At 43.1% G+C, this 19,314-nt stretch overlaps 2 protein-coding genes across 5 annotated transcripts; one reads left to right on the plus strand and one right to left on the minus strand.

Annotated features, from left to right (window-relative positions):
• Positions 1–8: 8 nt before the first annotated feature.
• Positions 9–16,057, minus strand: EIF2A (eukaryotic translation initiation factor 2A). Of its 4 annotated transcripts, none has more exons than XM_069792985.1 (14): positions 15,937–16,057; positions 13,349–13,418; positions 12,947–13,021; positions 11,357–11,475; positions 10,083–10,182; positions 9,612–9,694; positions 8,241–8,314; positions 7,956–8,100; positions 6,939–7,055; positions 4,024–4,595; positions 2,626–2,742; positions 1,615–1,743; positions 574–639; positions 9–490 (listed from the first exon to the last, which is right to left on the minus strand). In XM_069792985.1, the coding sequence occupies exons 1-14, from the start codon at positions 15,962–15,964 to the stop codon at positions 425–427; spliced, it is 1,761 nt and encodes a 586-aa protein (XP_069649086.1). In that variant the 5' UTR covers positions 15,965–16,057; the 3' UTR covers positions 9–424. The 4 variants fall into 4 exon arrangements, with proteins under 4 accessions (XP_069649086.1, XP_069649084.1, XP_069649087.1 ...); XM_069792983.1 differs by lacking the exon at positions 15,937–16,057 and adding an exon at positions 15,078–15,786; XM_069792986.1 differs by lacking the exon at positions 15,937–16,057 and adding an exon at positions 14,406–14,499.
• A 111-nt stretch (positions 16,058–16,168) lies between these two features.
• On the plus strand, positions 16,169–18,281 carry SERP1 (stress associated endoplasmic reticulum protein 1). The gene is made up of 3 exons (XM_069792993.1): positions 16,169–16,358; positions 16,446–16,521; positions 16,669–18,281. The coding sequence occupies exons 1-3, from the start codon at positions 16,275–16,277 to the stop codon at positions 16,707–16,709; spliced, it is 201 nt and encodes a 66-aa protein (XP_069649094.1). The 5' UTR covers positions 16,169–16,274; the 3' UTR covers positions 16,710–18,281.
• Positions 18,282–19,314: the final 1,033 nt, after the last annotated feature.

The following is a 19,314-nucleotide window of genomic DNA, read 5'->3' on the forward strand; positions in this document are numbered from 1 at the left end:
GGAAGTACTTCTTATTAAATGCTCTTTATTTTTATCTACAGCCCAGTATTGCATATAGATCACCTGTCTTTTTAAATACAGTAAAGCTATCAAGCAGGTAAACCTCATCGCCTTCCTTCCTCACACCCAAACACAAAAGAGATAGACCAACAGGCTGCTGCTGGTTTTTAGGCAATATGCTTACGTCAGCACATTTCTGGTTTGATCAGCAGCAGAACTGGCTGACGTGATACTCGTTACTTGCCTACAGTTCCACATGTGCACAGATCTTCAGGAAAGCTCTTTAAAAGGCAAGTGTGCAGCAAATCCCTGGACTTTTGCATCCTCGGTAATTTGCTGAAACATTTTATTATGTTCAAGTTAATAACAAATTATATTTTTCATGAACTTTGTGTTAACGTCGCACTGGACTTCCGTGAAGTGTTTAAAGACCCAGTTCTAGGTCTTCCAGTTCCTGAAGGAGAGCAGTTTCTTTCTGAATCTTCTCCAACTACAACAAAAAAAGCACAAGATGTCACAGAGCTAGCTTATTATAAAATGAAATGAGAATAAACTGCATACATCTTACAGTACCTGATTTTTCTCTAGCTGTTTGCCAGCAGCTGCTTGTTCCTTCAGCTGCTCAATTGCTTTTAGTTTCTGTAAAAACAAACAAACAAAACACACTAATGCAAAAATATTGGTGAACCACAAGTAGAAAAAAGTCTTAGAAGTTCCTGCCCTTGCAATTGCCTGATTTACCAGAAGGCAGATCTCAATATGGAAGACACATTTCATTTAAGCATCTCCAGATGCTCAATCCAGAATTTCCCACCAATAAAAGACATTTATTTCAAGAACAAAACCTAGAGAATAGAAGCGCTTCTTAGTCTCTGAAATGTAAACACCATACATTAGCTCACTGCAGGGCTGGATCCAAATTCAGAAATTACTCCTCCACTATCACTGTATCTCTCTTCACCACACATTTTCCTCAGAAAGCCTGGAATATTAATCCAAACAGAGATGATGAAAAACAGGAGGCAGCCAAGAGAAAAAAGCCCCGATGGATTACGTAGAAATGGGAAAGATTCTCTAGCCTGAACCAAACAACTTCCGTTCTGAAATTATTTAATCCAAGAATTTCCAAGATTGGCAGTAAACTTGACATTCATACCATTTAGAAGTTAGGGAAGAAACCAAAACCACATAGCATTTTGTCAGATCCAAGATCCAATAAAGAAGCAGCCCACACAGCTGCTTTCTAAGCACAAACACCTTTAAGCTGTACCCCTACCCCTCAGCTCTGAGCAGCGGCTGCACATGCAGCAGTATTCGTCACAGGAGACTGGAATACTCTTCCATGCACCTGTCAGTGGCTTCTACCCTGTCTAGACGCTACTCTGGTAAGATCTTTAGGAGTCCTGGCAAAGGATGACCTCCACTGTTTTAGGAGATGGAAAAGCAAAAGGAAGTTGGTTTACAAATTCAGGAGATTACCATCTGTGTAAATGCTACCCTTCTAAGCTCAAGTCACCTTACAATCAGACTAGATCTTATAGACCATCTCTTAGAGAAATCTGCTGCTTGTTAGAAAAAAAAAAAAAAAACACCCAACAAAAAACACCACCTCACCTTTTTTAAATTCTTTATCTTCTTGTCAACTTCAGGGTCTCCTGATGTAAAGGTAGGCACAGCACTCCGTGGTGCATTCTGTGATGCTGAGGACTGTGTAGATTCCTGGTTTGCTTCAGCTTTGGCCTCCTGTAGACAAATAAGATAAACACATTATCTTGATTGCAAAGGGACTGAAAAATGTCTTTAATCATTTTAAGGAATCCATTTAATATTTCTTCTTTCACTAGTTTGCTGGTGTACTCCAAAATTTGTAAGTGACATGCTTTGATGTATTGAATTACCTATATATATGCTTTCCACAAAAAGGGGGTTATCTATAACAACTCACATGCTGCATCTTGTTTAATTTCTATTTCCTCAAGACACCAACCATACATAGCATAGGGAAGCATCAGTAAGGATGACACGACAAACACATACACAAATATTTTATAAAGTGGACTGGCGGGTCATTGTCTCTGAAGTAAAAGGGCTCAAAACCAGCGTAAGAAACTAAAAAAAATATCTTATTTAAAGAAATTATTGCTTCAGAATTTTGTAGAAATTGAAAGGCTAATACCAAAAGCTGATTTTTATCTACCTAGCCAAAGAACAGCAAGCAAAACAGAGCAGGCTGTCTTTGATCTGCCCTCATAACGTGCCGCAGCCCTGACCTGCTGGGGGACACACATCAAAGCAGAAAGTCTGTTCTTACCTTTCACCAACCATTGAAAAAAAACCAAAACCCAAACCTGTGCAGACTGTCTGAAGGTCAAAAGTCAGGATTACTTAGTCTTAACACTGATTTCCGCTACCATTCACAGCAACTAACCAAAGCTGTTATTTTTAAGTCATCCTTTTGTACCTGCTTCAGTCTGATTAGAAACTCTACCACCCTCCCCACAACTTAACACATGCAAGATGTGTGGAGGGCTCTCAGTGGGACTAACAGTCATCGCCCTGAGACTGATCAGCACTGTTTGTTAAAACTAATTAACATTATCCTCGAAAGAACTACTTTTGCAGTACCTGTTTAGCAGCTTTCTTTGCTTCATGCTTCCTTTGATTTTTGAGAGCTGTTTTAGAGAGTGGCTTATCACCGCTTCCTGACTGCGGTTTCATATTCTGAGGTGGCTCATCCTCATGCTGCAGCATATGGAAAATTAACAGTTACAAAACCAATACTCCATGTTGGCAAGCGCAATGGTACAAAAAAACCAACAGTGATGCTCTAAACCTACTTAAGACAACACCATATGCAAGATGAACCATAAAGGAAGAAGAAAGAAAAACAAACAAAGGAAAAAAAAAAAGTTTGTGCCCTTTCAAGTAGCAGAAGACAGTGTGAAAAGGGCTTCAAACTCATTCATTCTCAAGTTTGGATGGGACTATCCTGTATGTCCTAAAGATTTCATGGACTTCTGATAAAATAATCATCATGTTTTCTATCTGGAGCTGAAGGGGGGCAGGGAGAATAAAATCAAAGAGGAATAAATCAGCACAAAATTACTGAAGCTTGGCATTTTGCTTTTGCTGACAACTCTTAAAACTCAATCTCCTAGTGACAAAGGAAAAAGGTTGCTGGGAGGGGAAATGGGGTGGCGTGAAAAGGGGTTTTTTAAGGTAACTCTTAAGCGAGGAGCTGGATTGTTTTAATGCACATGACAAGATTTCTGGCCCATATAAGTAAACGATTACTTTATTTAATGCATCTTTTCTCTACTACCTCTGCTTGTTGATCATTTGCAAAAACTGACATGAGCATGAGATTCCTCACAAGCCAAACAGCAGTCTTTCCTTCAAAAGCACCAGGCTCAAAATCAAAGCTCTTCCAAGACTTACATATCAAGGGTGCAATTGTTAAATGTCGTTAGTTGCTACTCAGCCTACTTTGAAAATTTGCAGAAAAGAAACTAATTAGACAAGTAGGTCACTATACTGAAACCTGTTTAAACAGCAGCTGACCGGCTAACAATCAAATCTCTTTCTAGCAAGTGAACTTACCTTAAAAAAAAAAAAAAAAAAAAAAGCAGCTGTTAGGAGGACAGTCAAACCACCTGTCTAGCTGGATTTAGACTAGTAAGTCAGGTCACCCAAATCAGAGGTTTCTATCTTAACTAGAGTATCCAATTTCACCATAAACCAAATTTGCTGTTTATTATTCCAGTGGATGTTGTAGAGAGTGTTTTTAAAGTCTGCAAATGACTTTGTAAAAGGAGAGTATTTGGACCAAAGAAATTTCAGTTTTCTAGCATACATTCCTGCAAACAGTGAGCAAAGTGTCAAAGAGCATTACCAAGAAAACCTCCCAAAACCCCCACAATACTACCATCAGTCTGATTACTCTTCTGATGTGTCTCATTAAATATAGACGGGCAAAGCAAGGAAACAGAACAATTTAGTTCACATATGAAACTGTCTACTTACAAGCTTGGAACTTGTTACAGGTTTGTTTCTCAGGGCTGGAGGTCTATACGCTTGAGCAGGCTTTGGCTCAGCACTGGGCAATTCACTTGGAACTGCCTGGTATTTTACTGCTTTCGCTGGGAACACTCCATCCAAGAAGGGCTGCCAGGAAACTTGCCACATTTCTTCATTTGATGGAACTTCATAGTTGTGTAACAAAGAGCCAGTGTAGTGCCATATCTTGTAACCATTACTGACTCGCAGCCTGGGAGCACACGTGGCTGTTACAATATGCTCCCCGTCAGGACACCAAGCAAAGTATGTGGAATCCGAGGCTACTGGTTTGGAAATAAGTTTGTAGTTTTTAACGTCCCACACTTCCATCTGTCCCCTGAGATTTCCAAATCCTGCTAGCACTAGGATGTGTCCATGGGGGCTGTAGTAGGCAGCATTGCGAGGCCCGGTTCCAAAATCAAACACGGGGTCACATTTCAGATTAAAAATTGTTGCTTTGGCAGGCATAAAACCATAGACAGCACAGAACTCAACAGAATTGGGGTTCCAAACAACATCATAAATAGGACCATTTTTTGCTAAAGGAAGAGGAAAATATGCAGCTGTTGTTAGGAGACTGTATCTTTTCAGTGTAAGCAAAAATAAAATTAATAGTGATTCTTAACTTCATGCTTTGCCAAAATGCTGTGATCTAATTATTGACAGTGAAAATGAATTCTGCTATCAATAGAGGTAGAAACAACATTTTATCTTCTGATAATTTTAGTTAAGGTTTGCAACAATAACTGCAGCCATTCCAAATTACCTCTGTAGGGTCAGCACCAGCACTTTAACAGTAAGCATATTTTTTTCCATGTAAAAAAATTCCTTCCCCCCCCCCGCCCTCGTTATTCAAGTATGATCTCTCAGGACCTTCTCAAACTGTCCCACTGGAAACCTGCAAAAACAGGAGTTTTATACCAGCTGGATACTAGTTCCTCTTTTTTTTAATCTAAGAAATATTGCATAGCTCAGCTTTGTAGAGCTAAGAAATATTGATCTAAGTTATCTTTGGACCATACTCACGCACGGTATTTTATAAGACAGATTTTAAAGTGAGAGAGCACACAAAAAATGGTTTTACACATAATGATTAAAACTTGGTATTGTTAGATGCTATTCTGGGGGTTGGAACTTTAGGAGATACTGAAGAATTATGAAGTAGTGATGGAAACTCATGTAAAATGTACAGGGGTAAATTAAAACCATAGGTCGTTGTAACTTTTCATAATCTGGGTATCTGCACCTGTATTTCAGATAAGTGCTAAATGCATTACTGACAATTCTTAAATCCAGATGTTGACCCAAAATATCAAACTAATTTAAATAATTCATTCCTGTTGTTATTCTAAAGCCTCATTATCTTTAGAAACTAGCCTGTGCAATCACACTGTCTGTGTGTTTTCCCTTTTAAAACTTTCCAGATGACATTAACCAAATCCAATTGCAGAGACAGAGGTCTGACAGAAAATTATGTCTCTGCACGTTTCATGACAGTAGGCAGCTGGAGAGATGAGGGCAGCTTTATACAGGCTTCAACAGCTAAGGCAAAGGCTACAGCATGAGCATGTATTAGTCAAAAATGAAAAACCCTCTACAAATGCCAGTGTGAAAAAACCTTCAAAACTGGACCTCAAAAGTAACCAGATGATACAAATCCAAAGGAAATGAGGCACCACTCACTCTAAGTGCCCACCACTTGCTTTTGTTGGAAAAAAACAGTTTTACAAAACAGACATCAGTTTGTTTTGTTCCTTGAAAAGGAATAGCTAAATTAAATGAAAATTAGCAATAAACTCCCTGTTAAATAAAGATGTGTTGGAAATAAATAATTTCAAAGGGCAAAGAAGGTTTTAATAAGCATGTAATTAAACAACTAGTGTTGTCAATCCAGGAAACTGTTCCCAAAGACGTTCTAGATACAGAGTTATAATCCTGATTATTTTTCCCCAGTGAAGTTAGCAACAAAGGGAAACAGGGCACAGTTCTTGCTCCCACAAGTTTTGCTACAGAAGGCAAACTGGGGAAGTTCTCCCAGTCAGCACTAGTATTGAAAAGAACATATTCACAGTCTCTCTATGGTCACTTAGACATAGATAGTCTACATCACCCCATCCCCAGTGTTTTGAAACATTCACAACAAACTAGCCTCTCTACAACCCCAAACAAGACAGGTGTTTATGTTAAAGAGCAACAGCTTAAAATAATGACAAAATACCAACATAGGGGAAATTAACAAACGGACTTCCAGTTCAAACAAGACACTGAAATTAAGCACATCCACTTCCCTCTCCCCCACATGTCATTTTTATGTCTTAGAACACTTTCCATTTTACAATACAAAATAAAGGACTTCTGTTTTCCAATATGCTTCAAAAAATTGTTCTCACTCTCCCCCAGCTCCTTGAGTACACTATCAATTGCACATCTAAAAGTTCAGGTAGGATTATTCTGTTTGGTAACACCTTCCTGCCCATTTTGGATTCTCAGACACTAACTGGCTTTGTTGTCCACGTGTTTCCTTAGTAAACATACACAATTCCCTTCCTGTGCACATGAACACCCTCCCAAGCAAATTATTTGTATATACTAACTGAAAGTGTCATCTTAATGTCAGTGGCAGAGAGCACACAAGTATACCAAAGATGACAAGATAATTCAGCTATTAAAAAAACCAACCCCCCGCCCCCCCCCCCAAAAAAAAAAAAGTCTGGTGAAAGTTTTTTTTTGTTAATAGTACTTTGATTTTTTTTTTTTAAGATTACTTCATTACACTAACAAAAAAACACTTCATACATTAAACAAAAGCTGGTGAAACAGCAATTCCCACTATCAAGAGCTGTAATACATTGAAAAAATGCCTGAGAGTGAGAGCTACTTACGCAATTGTACGACCGCACTTTCTCCATTTGTTGCAATGTAGTGCAGAGTTTGCTCTCCGTAGTACGAAGCACCCGTTTTATCAACTTCTGTACTAGCTATTACTAGCACAGCAGTAGCTAATAGAACAGACACGCAGTTACTTTAATACAATTATTGCAAATTATATAAACTATTTCACAAACTACCATGAACAAAGAGAAATTAGTTCGATTATGAATTCTAGTTAGTTGCTTACATAACAGTGCCGTTATTCTCTTCTGAATTTAATTTCTCCTCAGTGTTAACCCAAACAGAAGGAGTATATTCCTTTCTCAAATGAAAAGTATGAGCTAAGTCTATTCATCCACCATTGAATTACGATAAAGCGAACATACTTTTGCAGCCATAAAAAAAGATACCCATCTAAGGCAGAAACCAAGCAACCTGATCAGTCCTTGAATGAAATGTTTCATCAACAGCTCTTGTACGTATATCTATTTTATCCAAAACTGTGTGCCCACATGTGGTTTCTACATGTACATAATACCTTCCCTGTATTCCAAACAATGTGGGTTGAAGTAAAACAGTTTTTACAAAATTATTCTGAAACAGCTCATAGCTAACAAATAGCAAAGCACACAGAGGACTGTCCAAGTCTTCCCAGTTGCAATACGCCTGGGTATATACAATTTTACAGATTAAAAACAGTTTATGCTCTAGTATAATCTTATGTTTACTGCCCAAGTACACTATCATCACAGAATGCAAAATTAAATTTGAATTTGTTATTCAACTGCAAAATTTACCACCATGTAGAATATTCTCAATTACAATATACAAAATCATGGAAGTCAATACTGAAAAGTTATGAGTACTTCAGGGTATTCAGAATTGTAACCTTAACGTTGCACTGGCATTAATGGCTATCTTCAGTATTTATCTGCACATGCAAATTAAATGCAAAACCCACACAGTAAACAAAGTAATTAAATCCAAAATGGGTGGAATACAAAAACTTAAACATAGAGCTATTATACCTTTTTTGTTCCATAGCATTGTCACCTTGTCAGCTTTAAAGAAACTTTTATTGGCTAGTGCAGACTGAGGGCCACCAAAGTTGGGATACTGATAGAGTCTAACAAATGACGGTGCGCCTTTACTGCCTGGAACATACACAGCCACCTAAAACAAAGCCACGAGATTTTATTGCAGGCAATATTGTTGGTAGCACAGGGTCTATTCACTACTAGTATGCTGTACTAAAATTATAGTAATTTTTTGAAGAAAACCAAGAAAAAAATTGGAAACATCATCAGAAATACCTTGGTTGGCTGTGCTCCTGGAGATAACACAAAATCATTAACCTTCTGCAAATGCAGTTTATTTGCAATAGTAGCTGCAAAAAAAAAAAAACCAAAGTCCACAGATGTGATGATGTTAATGACAAACCATTTTAGCCTGGATTACTTAACTATACCTTTTTATGGGTCTGTATCATGGATAATAAAGAACAGTATATATAATGATAAATGATTTTTTTTTCCTAGGCAAACAACCATTACCTTCCCATTTCATCACACATTCTTATTTACAAAACCAACTTGAACTGGGCCTAGGTCTGAAATCCAGTATTTAGTATCTGGAAGTTCAATCAGCAAGGAAGCTTCCGAACCCCATGTGAACACAGCTCATGTTTTAAGCAAGGGACAGTGTTCTTCATCTTATCTGTGCTGACTTCAGAGGAAGCAGCATCAGTCACATCCAGGAAACACACACCATTACAGAGAGCTGGATTTCTCCCCTTGCAACCTTACTGGATGATTCTTCCTGATAGGAGGTGTTCATAAAGGCCTGTTCTGTGCTGAACATTGCCCCTTTCCACAAACAACTTATGGGAAACGCACTTTTAAAAAGTAAACAAAGAGCAGCAACCCACAACCTTATTCCAGCAAGGAAGTCTGCACTGAGCAGCAGACCTCATGCTGGAACAGACATTCCATACTTCCCTAGTATAGCTTCGTTAACATCAGTAGGGCTAATTCTCAGGAAACTGCATCTCTCATAGGCTGTATTTTTAGCTCCCAGAATAAATTCTTGTACCAGCTTTATATTTAAAAAAAAACAAAAACAACAAAACCAAACCAACAAAAAACCCACCAAAAAAACACACCACTGTTCTCCCTCCAGTAATTGTCTTGTATTCTTTTAAATTTTTGTTCTAATTCATTTTTATCTTCCTGCCTTTTTCTTCCCCTTTCTCTTTTCAACCTCTATTGACTCCAAATATTCTACCACTAGTAGTAAATTTCCTTGAAAAAAAATGCTTTAGCTCTACAACTTCATTTTTGCCATAAATTTTCATTTTTAATAGCTCATTGACAGAATACACACAACCCAAAGAAGTAATCATAGATCACGTTCTCTATTGACAATTTCCTGGATCAGGCCTCTTTAATTAAAAATTAGATGCACTTCATACTAGATAAGTCACTGAAAAGGTAAACAAGAAAGCGAAGACAAACTTCATTAAAACATAATGATTCTGAATTCCAAATTCAAACAGAATGTAGGCAATATTTAAAATAAAAAGCAAGCAAAAGAAAAAATGAGGAAAACTTTGGAAAAAAAACCCCAACACCCAAAATAAGATCTCTATATAGAACGCAATGAAACATATAGAAATACTTGCATACCAAAGTTGTTGTTTTCAAAGAAGTGCACTTCATTGTTTACATTCCTGGCACAAATGCTTTCGTCATCTGCCCAGCAAGGACACCTACATTTAAAGAAAAAAATTAGAAACACTGAATGATGCTCATCTTCAGCAGCCTGGGATTTTTTTTTTCTTCAATTTTTAAAGCCAAGCAAGTTCAAACATGATACATGTTTCAAATGGACAAATGACATCTGCATAGTAAAAAATATACAACTAGACTTCGTTGTCTCCCCAGCTTTCTCTGTGGTGCAAAATGATAGTGAATTTATACTAAGAAACAACAATTATAACTACATACAAAGATACTTACAAGCACAGATACTTGCTTTCAGCTAGTAGCAGGCAGTATTTTGAAAGCCAACACCACACTAAAAGCTCTATTTGCCCAGATCAGATTTTGGAAACCACATTTCTTTGCAAACAATTAGCAGCTGGAAATGTTATTTACCAGTTCTGCATCTTCTTCTGGATGAAAGATTTTAAACATTTTCCAGTTTTCACATCATGAAGTTGTAGGTTGGGCACCCCCGCTGTGCCATCTTTAGCAGCTGCAACAAAAACAGTAGCAGTCTCTGGGGATTAAATCTGCTTCACCATGATGATGTTCTCTCTCATGATTGCAGAAGCAACCAAACATGCATAAACTTCTTACCAGAAGCATCCTACCCTGAGGGACTAAACCCTAGGCTGCTAATTGCTTTACCTATGAACATAAGACTTTCTATAGTCTTTCAGTCTGCAGAAAGAACTAATATTTGGAAGTATAGGATTTCTACTCCTCATTAGAAGACTAGAACCACCAACACTAACACAGCTTTTTTAATGCGTGTTTTTTAACCAAAATCAAAAGCTGTCCTCTTCGCAAACAATGAAGGTATGTTCTCCACTCCTACATTTTGTTCTCACAAGAACGCAATGCATTTTGTCCATCACATTGCAGTCACAGCTCTACCTGCAAGCCATACAAAATGGTTCTGCTGGTTTTAAACTCTCTGTACCCTTCTACTCACTCAGGATACTACAGCCTGCCTATTTCCACCAATGATTCAGAACAGACCTCCTAACAGTTCTCTAACAGTCCACAGCTGGCATCAGTTCTGTCGCTTGTGCTGCCTTGTCTTATCCTACAACCTGTCCCAGACCACTTCCCACACGCTCAGCTTATGGCCAGCTTGCTCTGTCTAAGGAAGCATTTACATAGTCTACTTTAGACACACAACTTGGATGAGACGGAGGCTGTCTAAATCAGGAATATAAACTCCATAGAGAGGCAGAGGAGAGAACAAAGCCCTCTGGACGATGGAGAACACTCAAGTCAGCTATGCCCAGTGGAGGACATGACTACTCTGATGCAGCTTACAATCTTCCTGATCTGTATATGAATATATGCTGTTCAAGCAGCTTATATTCATAACACACTCATTGCACTAAGATCAGTTAGCAATTTTTAGAAACACGTGATTTACTTAATAAATTAATTGTTAGTATATGCGCTCTGATTTAGTGTTTGTAGGAATGGTCGATACCAGATGCTTTCAGAAGATGGCATCCCTCCCTCCTCCACTATATACTTGATTACCCATATAATTTTCTGTACACTTTCTATACTGCTCATTTAGCCAATAAACATGCTACAATGACAAATCAGGTACTGGAAAGCCCGCAAACTGAATTAAACTATGCAGTTACTCAGTGTACTTTTACAGCTGGAAAAATACTCACCTGTATAGGCCTGCCATGTTGCCAGAATATTATTCTTTGGTGAAAATTCAAGGCAAACTGCCTTTGGAAGATCAAAGGAACGCAGTAACTGAGCATTGGTGACATTAACAATATTTACTCTGGAACCAAAAGATGACATTTCAATAAAACATGCTTAGAACAGTTAATTAATAGCCAAGGTAACTTTTCATGTATTTGACTCTTCTGGATCTGTCCCAAATTTGGCCAAGGTAACAAAATTAGAAGAGCATTTTTCCCCTCCTGCTTTTACTAAATTTTTGCAAGAACACATTTTCAAACCAGATACCCAAGCATAACAGAAACTAAGTGAAAGCACTAGTCAAAACATATAACTTATTTTTATCTGCAACATTTGAAGTCTGAACAAGAGACAAGAAATACTCTAACCGTACAGAGTCCATCTACATTCCCACAGTGCTAAAGTTGAGCAACAGCCAACAGAAAGATTCTAACCTAATTAAAACACACATTTATCCCACATATTTTTAAAGGTCCTCTATCTAGAAGGATACAACTTGTAAGATTTGGGCTTTTTGAGGTTGGGGGATGCAGGGAGACACGGACAATAAAAAGCACAGGTCAGACGGCCGAACAAACAAGGTCAAGTGGCACCTCTGAACACTGTATATTAAAGATCTGCCACATACGGAATCCAAAGTAACAAAAAAGATCACATCAGGATGCATCCAAACCACTGCTGTTCTCAGAAGCTGCATTAGGAGCCTGTTCCTCACCACCTCATTCACTGCTCTCCCTCAAAAATGAAGGAAGATGGACAGCCCCCAAAACAAAGAGGCATGGCAGGACTGGAAAGATTTGCCATTTGGAATATATATGGGTACCTCGATATACAATCTGGTTGTTTGAAAAACATTTTTCCCCACAAACATTTTCTGGAAATGGACCTTTCCAATTGACAAAAATAAAGTTTTTAATGAAAAATGAAGTCTGAACATTTTGGAGAACCAAAAGCAGCAGCAGAAGTTACAAATCCTACATCTAAGCTACCTACTTTAAAAGAAGTGGTTAAATATTATTACTAAATACTTTTGCACATTTTTTTTAATCTGTTAGTAAGAATACCATCATTTCATAAGAAGCCTGATCACCTCTTTACAGCAGCAACCCCATGATGCACTGTTATGTAAAGGATGATGTCTAGTGAACTCTATAATGCACCTGGTCTATAAAAAAAGGAAACCTTGTGATGTTTGTACATAAGGTGCATAGACTCTTCATTTTCTGTGACCTTTACTAATAGATTAATCTCAGAAAACCAGGTACTATCATACAGGGAACTATGAACAAAAAAAAAACCAAATAAAGCGTATCCAGATTCCATGGGAATGGGTGCATTATAAACATGAGAAAAAACAGTAAATATTTCATCTGATATTCAGGAAACAAAGCCACTAGTGCCAATAACACAAAAATAAACTGCATTTAAAGCATGTATGCAAACACTTGCATTATTAGCAATAGCCTTTACACAGACAAGAGTAAACGGGGCATAACTGATCCAGTTTATTTTAATCATATAGTTTGTATTATATCATGAAATGCACCAACTTTTCTCCATTGCACCAGGCAAAGAGGGAACCATCCTTGCTAAAAGCAACAGCTTTGCAATTTTTTCCAGAGTCCCTAAAGAAATAAGAAATGCACATTAGTATTCAAACATACTGCATAAATTAAGGTATTTTTAACAAAAATACAAATTAACACACCAATTTTCCTGCTGCACTCCCAAGTGGCGCTTTGTAACAGTGTGATCTACTCTGCAATTGTTCAATGATTATTACCTGGGCAATGAGAAGTCAGGCAAGCATAAAACCATCAATTTTCTGAACTACTGAGAGTAGGAGAAAATTCACTTATGTTTATACATTTTTTAATTCTAGAGTCTACCTTTGCTTTCTAGAAAATTATTTCTTTTGTGCAAAAGATCAAAAATAGTGATAATAACAGTACCTTTGAAATGCTGTGCTCTCTGTGAAACTAGGTGGCCCATTCACCATATAAAGCCCTTCGGATCCTCTCACTGGAAGAGTAAACAAAGAACTACTCGTTTCAAACTCGGAAAATCATCCAAAGCAAAAGCTTTTTCTAATTTGTGAATGTTCAGACCTGCACACACTTTTCCCCTGCTTGCATTTTAGAGTAAAGGGGAGAGAGGGTTGTAAAGGAAATTCAGAATGTAACAGGTGCCAAGACACCTGGCTTCATCCAAAGTGGCCGCAGGATTAAAACACAGGACAGGGGCAGAGCTGAGCTGAGCTATCGGCTCCAGCACCAGCTCTGACACACAACCCGCAGGCAACTGAGGCGCCAGTTTGCCGTACAACTCCGCAGACGCAACAGCAACCAGCCAGCACTTCTCCGGAGCTGAGGACTGAAGTGGGACAACTGCTGCCGCTTCCAGCCTCCCCAGACCCACAGCCATGTGATCTGGTCCCCGCTTCAACCAGCAAGGCCGTTCCTGTGCAGCCTTCCCGATGGGGTCGGTCTACGGACCGGTTTGTCCCTCTGCTACGGGAGCATGGGTGCCAGTGCAAAGAAGGGAGCAGAAGCGCTGCCGAGGGCAGCGGGGCAGGGCGGGACAAAGCCAAACGAGGTGCATGGCAGAGGGGCCTAGGCGGGGGCACCCCTGGACCCCCACCCTTCCCCTGCTCCGGCAGGGCCAGCAACACCAGGCTGTGGGGCCCTGCCCGGCCAGGAGACGAGTATTCCCAAGGATGGAGACCTACGGCCTCTCTGGGCAGCCAGCGCCCATGTTCAGTCTCAGAGTAAAAATAGTTTTCCTTACGTTTAAGTGCAATTTCCTGACTTCCAGTTTGAGTCCATTGCCCATCACCCCCTCACTGGTTACCACAAAACAAGAGCCTGGCTTCAGCTTGCAGGATGACCTCAAACTACAAAAGAGCTGCACCTGCATAAGGAAGGAGGGTGGGACAACAGCTCATCCCAAAATGGCCGATGGTCCTCAGCTCTCAACCCTGCTGCAGGAGGCACTTTCATGAAGCCTAACCTGCAGAAGCTGAAAATTCTCCGTCGCTGCAAGAGTTGCACGAGAGTCCTGCACAATGGAGCTCAAAAAGGCTGCCTAGATATTCCCCAAAGTGAGGATTAGCTGCTTAAACACAGGAAGAGCATTTGCCAGAGAAAGATTCTGTTGGACTGATTTTTTTGCTGACATGAGACAGGATTTGCCCTATTGTTAGTTCCAACATTGGAGTTCAACTTGGAAAACAGAAGGCATGAAAGAAATACCAATACAAAATGAGTTTTAAATTTCATTCTTTTCAGGGACATTGCCATGCTTAGGGCACTACAAAACAAAGAAGAAATAAAGACAGATTCATGCAAAACCATCCAGTTGGAGTTGTCATATAGTGAATAAACCACAACTTTTTAAGGTCATTCTATGACAAGCATATAAAAATTCAAAGTTAAACCACAAAATGGCCAATTGTTATGTAGGCGTTAGCTGTGTTTTATGCATTTTCCTTTCACACCAAAGATGACTACTGAGGTGACAACTTTTTACTGTCAAACATGACTCAAGAAAGCAGGATCTGTGCTAGCTCAAGCTGCAGGTTCTGCAGCTGTATTATTTCAAGGAAGCGTTAGGGCCAGCAGCGCACAAGAGGTCTGACAGCAGAACAGAGCAACACTCCCGCTCAGCCAGGTCAGTCCTTACACGAACCGCGCGATGGAATCCACGTGCAGATGCAGCAACACCCAGATGACAGCAACATCTGCGACCAGACATCCTTACACTGCCCTTCAGAGCTGCTCTTTTAACTGCCACATAACCTTACTTCATCTCTCTGTTAGCACTTTAGAAATTAACAAATAGAAAACATTTTAAGCACTAGCTTATTAGAGTGGAGAAAATGCTGTTTTGATAGGTTTAAAATCCCCACCCGCTCTGTAGCCCTGTACTTCACTGGGGGCACACCGTGCCCCCGACACACCTCAAGGGTACGTTTTAACAGCACTTTAAATATGACCCACGAGCTTCGCACCCCTGCCTTGAGCCTGTTCTCCAGGTCCTCCGTCAGACTCCCAAGTTAAGATCCACGTTTACAACGGATCACCGACAGTAGCGAGGCGTCCAAAATCCACCCCGAACAACTGCAGCCCCCCGCTACACCCCAGCGAGGACAAAGGTGCGAGTGTTTAAAGCTTAGAAGCACAGGAAAGGAAAAACGCGCGTCCCTGATGCTAGGGACAACTTAAGAAGCAGAAGACAGAGAAAAGGAAGAAGGACTCCCAAGAGGAACTCCACAGAACGCGGCGACCGGCCCGCAAAATGCCGCGAAGACGCTTCAGTCAGCTACGAGCTCCCGCCGGCTGCTCAGCGGTTTGGGGAGGGCCCCGCTACGCCGGCCCCGCGTCCTGCCGGCCCCCGCGGCTGCCGCCGCCCGCGGGCGTGCCCGCGAGGCGAGAACACGGCCCGGCGAGGCCCGGCCCAGCCCGGCGAGGCGAGGCCCGGCCCGGCCCGGCCCCCGCGGCCCCGCCACCGCCACCGCCACCGCCGCCCGGTCCCGCCGCACCTGCCAGCAGCGGCGCGGGGGGCGCCATCTTGGCCCGTCGCGTGCAGCTTCCGCTTCCGGGTGAGCGGCGCCGCGGCCGCCCCAGAGACGTCCACGTCGCGCGGGGCGGTCACGGTGACGCGCGGAGCGGCCGCTTCCGCCCGCTGTCCCGGAAGCGCCGCCGCCGGCGGGCGCGCGGGTTGGCGGCGGGTAGGCGGGCCCCGCCCGCCGGCCGCGCGCGTGTTTCCGGCGGGCGGCGCCGCGCGGTGCTGACGCTGGCAGCGGGCGGCGCGCGGACCCCAGGCAGCGCAGCGGCGGCGGCGGCGGCGGCCCGGGCCGGCCGGTCGGTCGGTCGCACCATGGTGGCCAAGCAGCGCATCCGCATGGCCAACGAGAAGCACAGCAAGAACATCACGCAGCGCGGGAACGTCGCCAAGACCTCGGTGCGCGGGGGGCCGGGGCGGCGGGGGCCGGGGGCGGCGGGGGCGGCGGGGCGGGGGCCCGGGGTGACGGCGGTGCTGTGCCCGCAGAGGACGGCCCCGGAGGAGAAGGCGTCGGTCGGGCCCTGGCTGCTGGCGCTGTTCATCTTCGTGGTCTGCGGATCAGGTGAGCGGGCGGGCCCCGGGCCCCTCCCGGTCCCCTCCCGGCCCCCCGCCGGCGGCTCGGGCCCCCGAGGAGAGCCCGCCGCCCCCGCGGGCGCTGCCCCGGCGAGCGCTCGCCTCCACTCCCCGCTCCTCCTCCGCTCTCTTGCAGCCATCTTCCAGATCATCCAGAGCATCCGGATGGGCATGTGAGGGGCCCGGCGCCGGGCGAGGCCCGTCCGCGCCCCCCCGCCACCCCCCAGCGCTGCCATGAACTGTCCCCCCCCGGCCGGCGCCCCGTCAGCCCCGGTTCGTCGCAGCGGCTGCCCAGGAGCGGGTGCTCGGCATCGGCCGTGTCGCATTCCAGGTCCCTTCACGAGTCATTCCGAGTTTTCTAGCCCGTGCCACAGTGCCTTGAACAGCACCCCGTGTATAAAGCAATAAAATTACACTGTTGATCTACAATCGTGGACCTGCTTATTCCAGTGAAGTATACGGTCATGCTCTCTGTAGATATGTTAAACTGTACGCGATGTAGATACTTCGGAATAACTGACATCTGTTGTAAACGCCGGTCTCGAGATCTGCTTGAGTCTCTGTATAGCTGGAAATGGTTTTATTTAAAGTTGGGAGCCAGGATCTTTTTAGCAGCCGGAGTACGAACCCGAAGCATGCTCTTAGTGAAGCAGTTGGGCCGTGCGGCGTCCTGTAGCTTCATCGTCCTCTCTGTACGCGTAGAGTAGTCTTACTGCAGCATGTGGCAGTGCGTTAGCGCTCAAACGCTTATCACGACGGGAAACTTTATCCTATACCTCTTGTCCCAATAAATACGAAACGCTTGTTTGTATAGAGTTAGTGAGTGTTGCTTAATTAGAAACCGGCATGACCGAGCAGCAGCTGTTTCTGACATAACCCGATGCTGAAGTTTCACAACTGCCGAGCGGCGCAGGCCAGAGCTGCTGGCTTACCGAGCCTCTCCTGGCCGCGGGCCGCGGCTGTGCTGTAAATACTTCTTGGACAACTTTCAACAAGTGGTGATAGTTTTAAATTTTAAGACGTTGTGTGGGAATGTTTCGTGCAGGCACAGGGACCCTGCCCCTCCTGCCCACGGTTCTGCTTTTATGTGCAGCATCTGCAGAGTGTGGTATGTCTTGCAATATATATATTTAATCCTATTTAAGGTAAATCCTGCTTTCAACTCAATTTCATCTAACGATGGATCCAGTACTTAACTGCTTCCCTATGGATGATCACAGTTCCTTCTTAGTGATGCTGAAGAAAAAAAAAAAAAAAAAAGCCCTCCTTACGTCTGTAGAAGGCTGTAACTTGAGATCGCAGTGGAAAATGCTGCTATTGATCATATTTTGTTGCTGGTGGCCCAGGCTTTGCGCTGGCCTCTTGCTGTCTGTGGTGGTAACAGAGGCAGTCTGAAATCGGTCTGCTGTTGTACGCTGTTGCTAAAGGAGGATTTCCTTTTTTCAGGTTTCTTAGCAGAAGATAAATTTAAAATCTAGTTACGCTAGAAGTAATAGAAAAAAGTTTCTGTAGAGATTAATTAAATGCCTGTTAGCCGTGAAGGAGCAGATATTTTGTATGAGTTGTCATATTTCCATATGAGATCATTGGGACTGGTGTAAACCAGCGCGGCCAAGAGCATGCCCCGGAACCGAGCCGTACAAGGTAACATGCATTCCTTGTTCTCGGACGCTCGTATTTTGTAAGTGGCGGTGGTGGGAGGAAGTATGTATAACCTCTGATTTTAAATAAAGTTCTTTTCAAATGCGAGTTGTGTTCGTTTTGAGGTTGGCAAAATGGTGCCTTACTGGGTGTTGAAACTAGGCTGCTTCACCCTGACTGCAGCTTAATTAGCTTCCTCCCTGAGAGGAGCCCCTTTGCCACAGGCAACCCCCCTGCTCGGCTGTTCAGGGGTCTGGGCCGTGCTGGTGCCCCGGTGCCATTGCTGCGGTGCCTCAGAGCCATCGGCTGCAGGAGTCACCCGGTGCTGCTGCCCTTCCCCTCAGGGACTGGCCTGTTTCCCCGTAGGGGTCTGGCAGGTGTCTGTTCTCTGGTCCCTAGGGCTGCAGCAGAGGCCTGGGGGGTCCGACTGGTTCCCGCTTCTACAGGAGATGTTGGCTTTCACAGCACAGTAACGATGGCGCTTACGCAGCCTCACCAGGGGCTGAGGTGACCTGAGCGGTCCTGGTGGTTTCTACTGAACTTTGAAGAACAAGTTTGTAGGAGATTTTCTTGCTTTGGTGCAAATACAGAATGCACTGGTGTTTGCGGTGCTTTGCCCGTGAAGTAGCTCAGCGTGCTTTTTCTACCCCTAGCATTGCTGGACTCAGAAGAACAGAAGCACATTGTTAGTCACATGTAAATAAAGGGATGTGCAGCAGCTGCTTTTGTTGTAATTACAGCGTGAACAGCAATCCTTGTCTGACAGACCAGGGGCCAGTGATGGCCTCCATCAGATAATTTGCAGTTTGGCACATCGTGCCACTTGAAAAGCGCTGTTGGATTGAAACCAAAGTGTTCTGGGGGTGTTCTACATTGAAAAGCGGTGAAAGAGTAGTTACAGCCAAGAACAGGCAATTGCACAAGCTCACAGCTGCTTTTGCGATGAGCTGACAAAAGAAGAACGAGGTTGTTCTGCAGGTGATGTGGTATTAAATATCGGGGAAAATGCAGTTAGGAGAGGGATACGGCGAAGTGCTGTAGGAGCTGCACAATGAGGAGCGTCTGCTTTTCCTGTGCCCGGTGGCCAAAGGCCCTGAGGAGGGTCTCTGCTTCCAGGCGTGTTCTCGTAGTCCTCACGACA

This window comes from Haliaeetus albicilla, chromosome 9, assembly GCF_947461875.1.
Source record: "Haliaeetus albicilla chromosome 9, bHalAlb1.1, whole genome shotgun sequence".
NCBI lineage: Eukaryota > Metazoa > Chordata > Aves > Accipitriformes > Accipitridae > Haliaeetus > Haliaeetus albicilla.

Bases quoted from the DNA above. Each gene is read 5' to 3' on its own strand.
- EIF2A (XM_069792983.1), bottom strand. From the start codon at position 15,135: ATGTTGCTGTCATCTGGGTGTTGCTGCATCTGCACGTGGATTCCATCG. The intron at 11,476-12,946 runs GTTGGTGCATTT...TTTTGGTTCCAG, and splicing joins GCCTGGTGCAATGGAGAAAA to AGTAAATATTGTTAATGTCA. The intron at 2,743-4,023 runs GTAAGTAGACAG...CATATGCTGCAG, and splicing joins CTGTAACAAGTTCCAAGCTT to CATGAGGATGAGCCACCTCA.
- SERP1 (XM_069792993.1), top strand. From the start codon at position 16,275: ATGGTGGCCAAGCAGCGCATCCGCATGGCCAACGAGAAGCACAGCAAG. The intron at 16,359-16,445 runs GTGCGCGGGGGG...CTGTGCCCGCAG, and splicing joins GGAACGTCGCCAAGACCTCG to AGGACGGCCCCGGAGGAGAA. The intron at 16,522-16,668 runs GTGAGCGGGCGG...GCTCTCTTGCAG, and splicing joins CTTCGTGGTCTGCGGATCAG to CCATCTTCCAGATCATCCAG.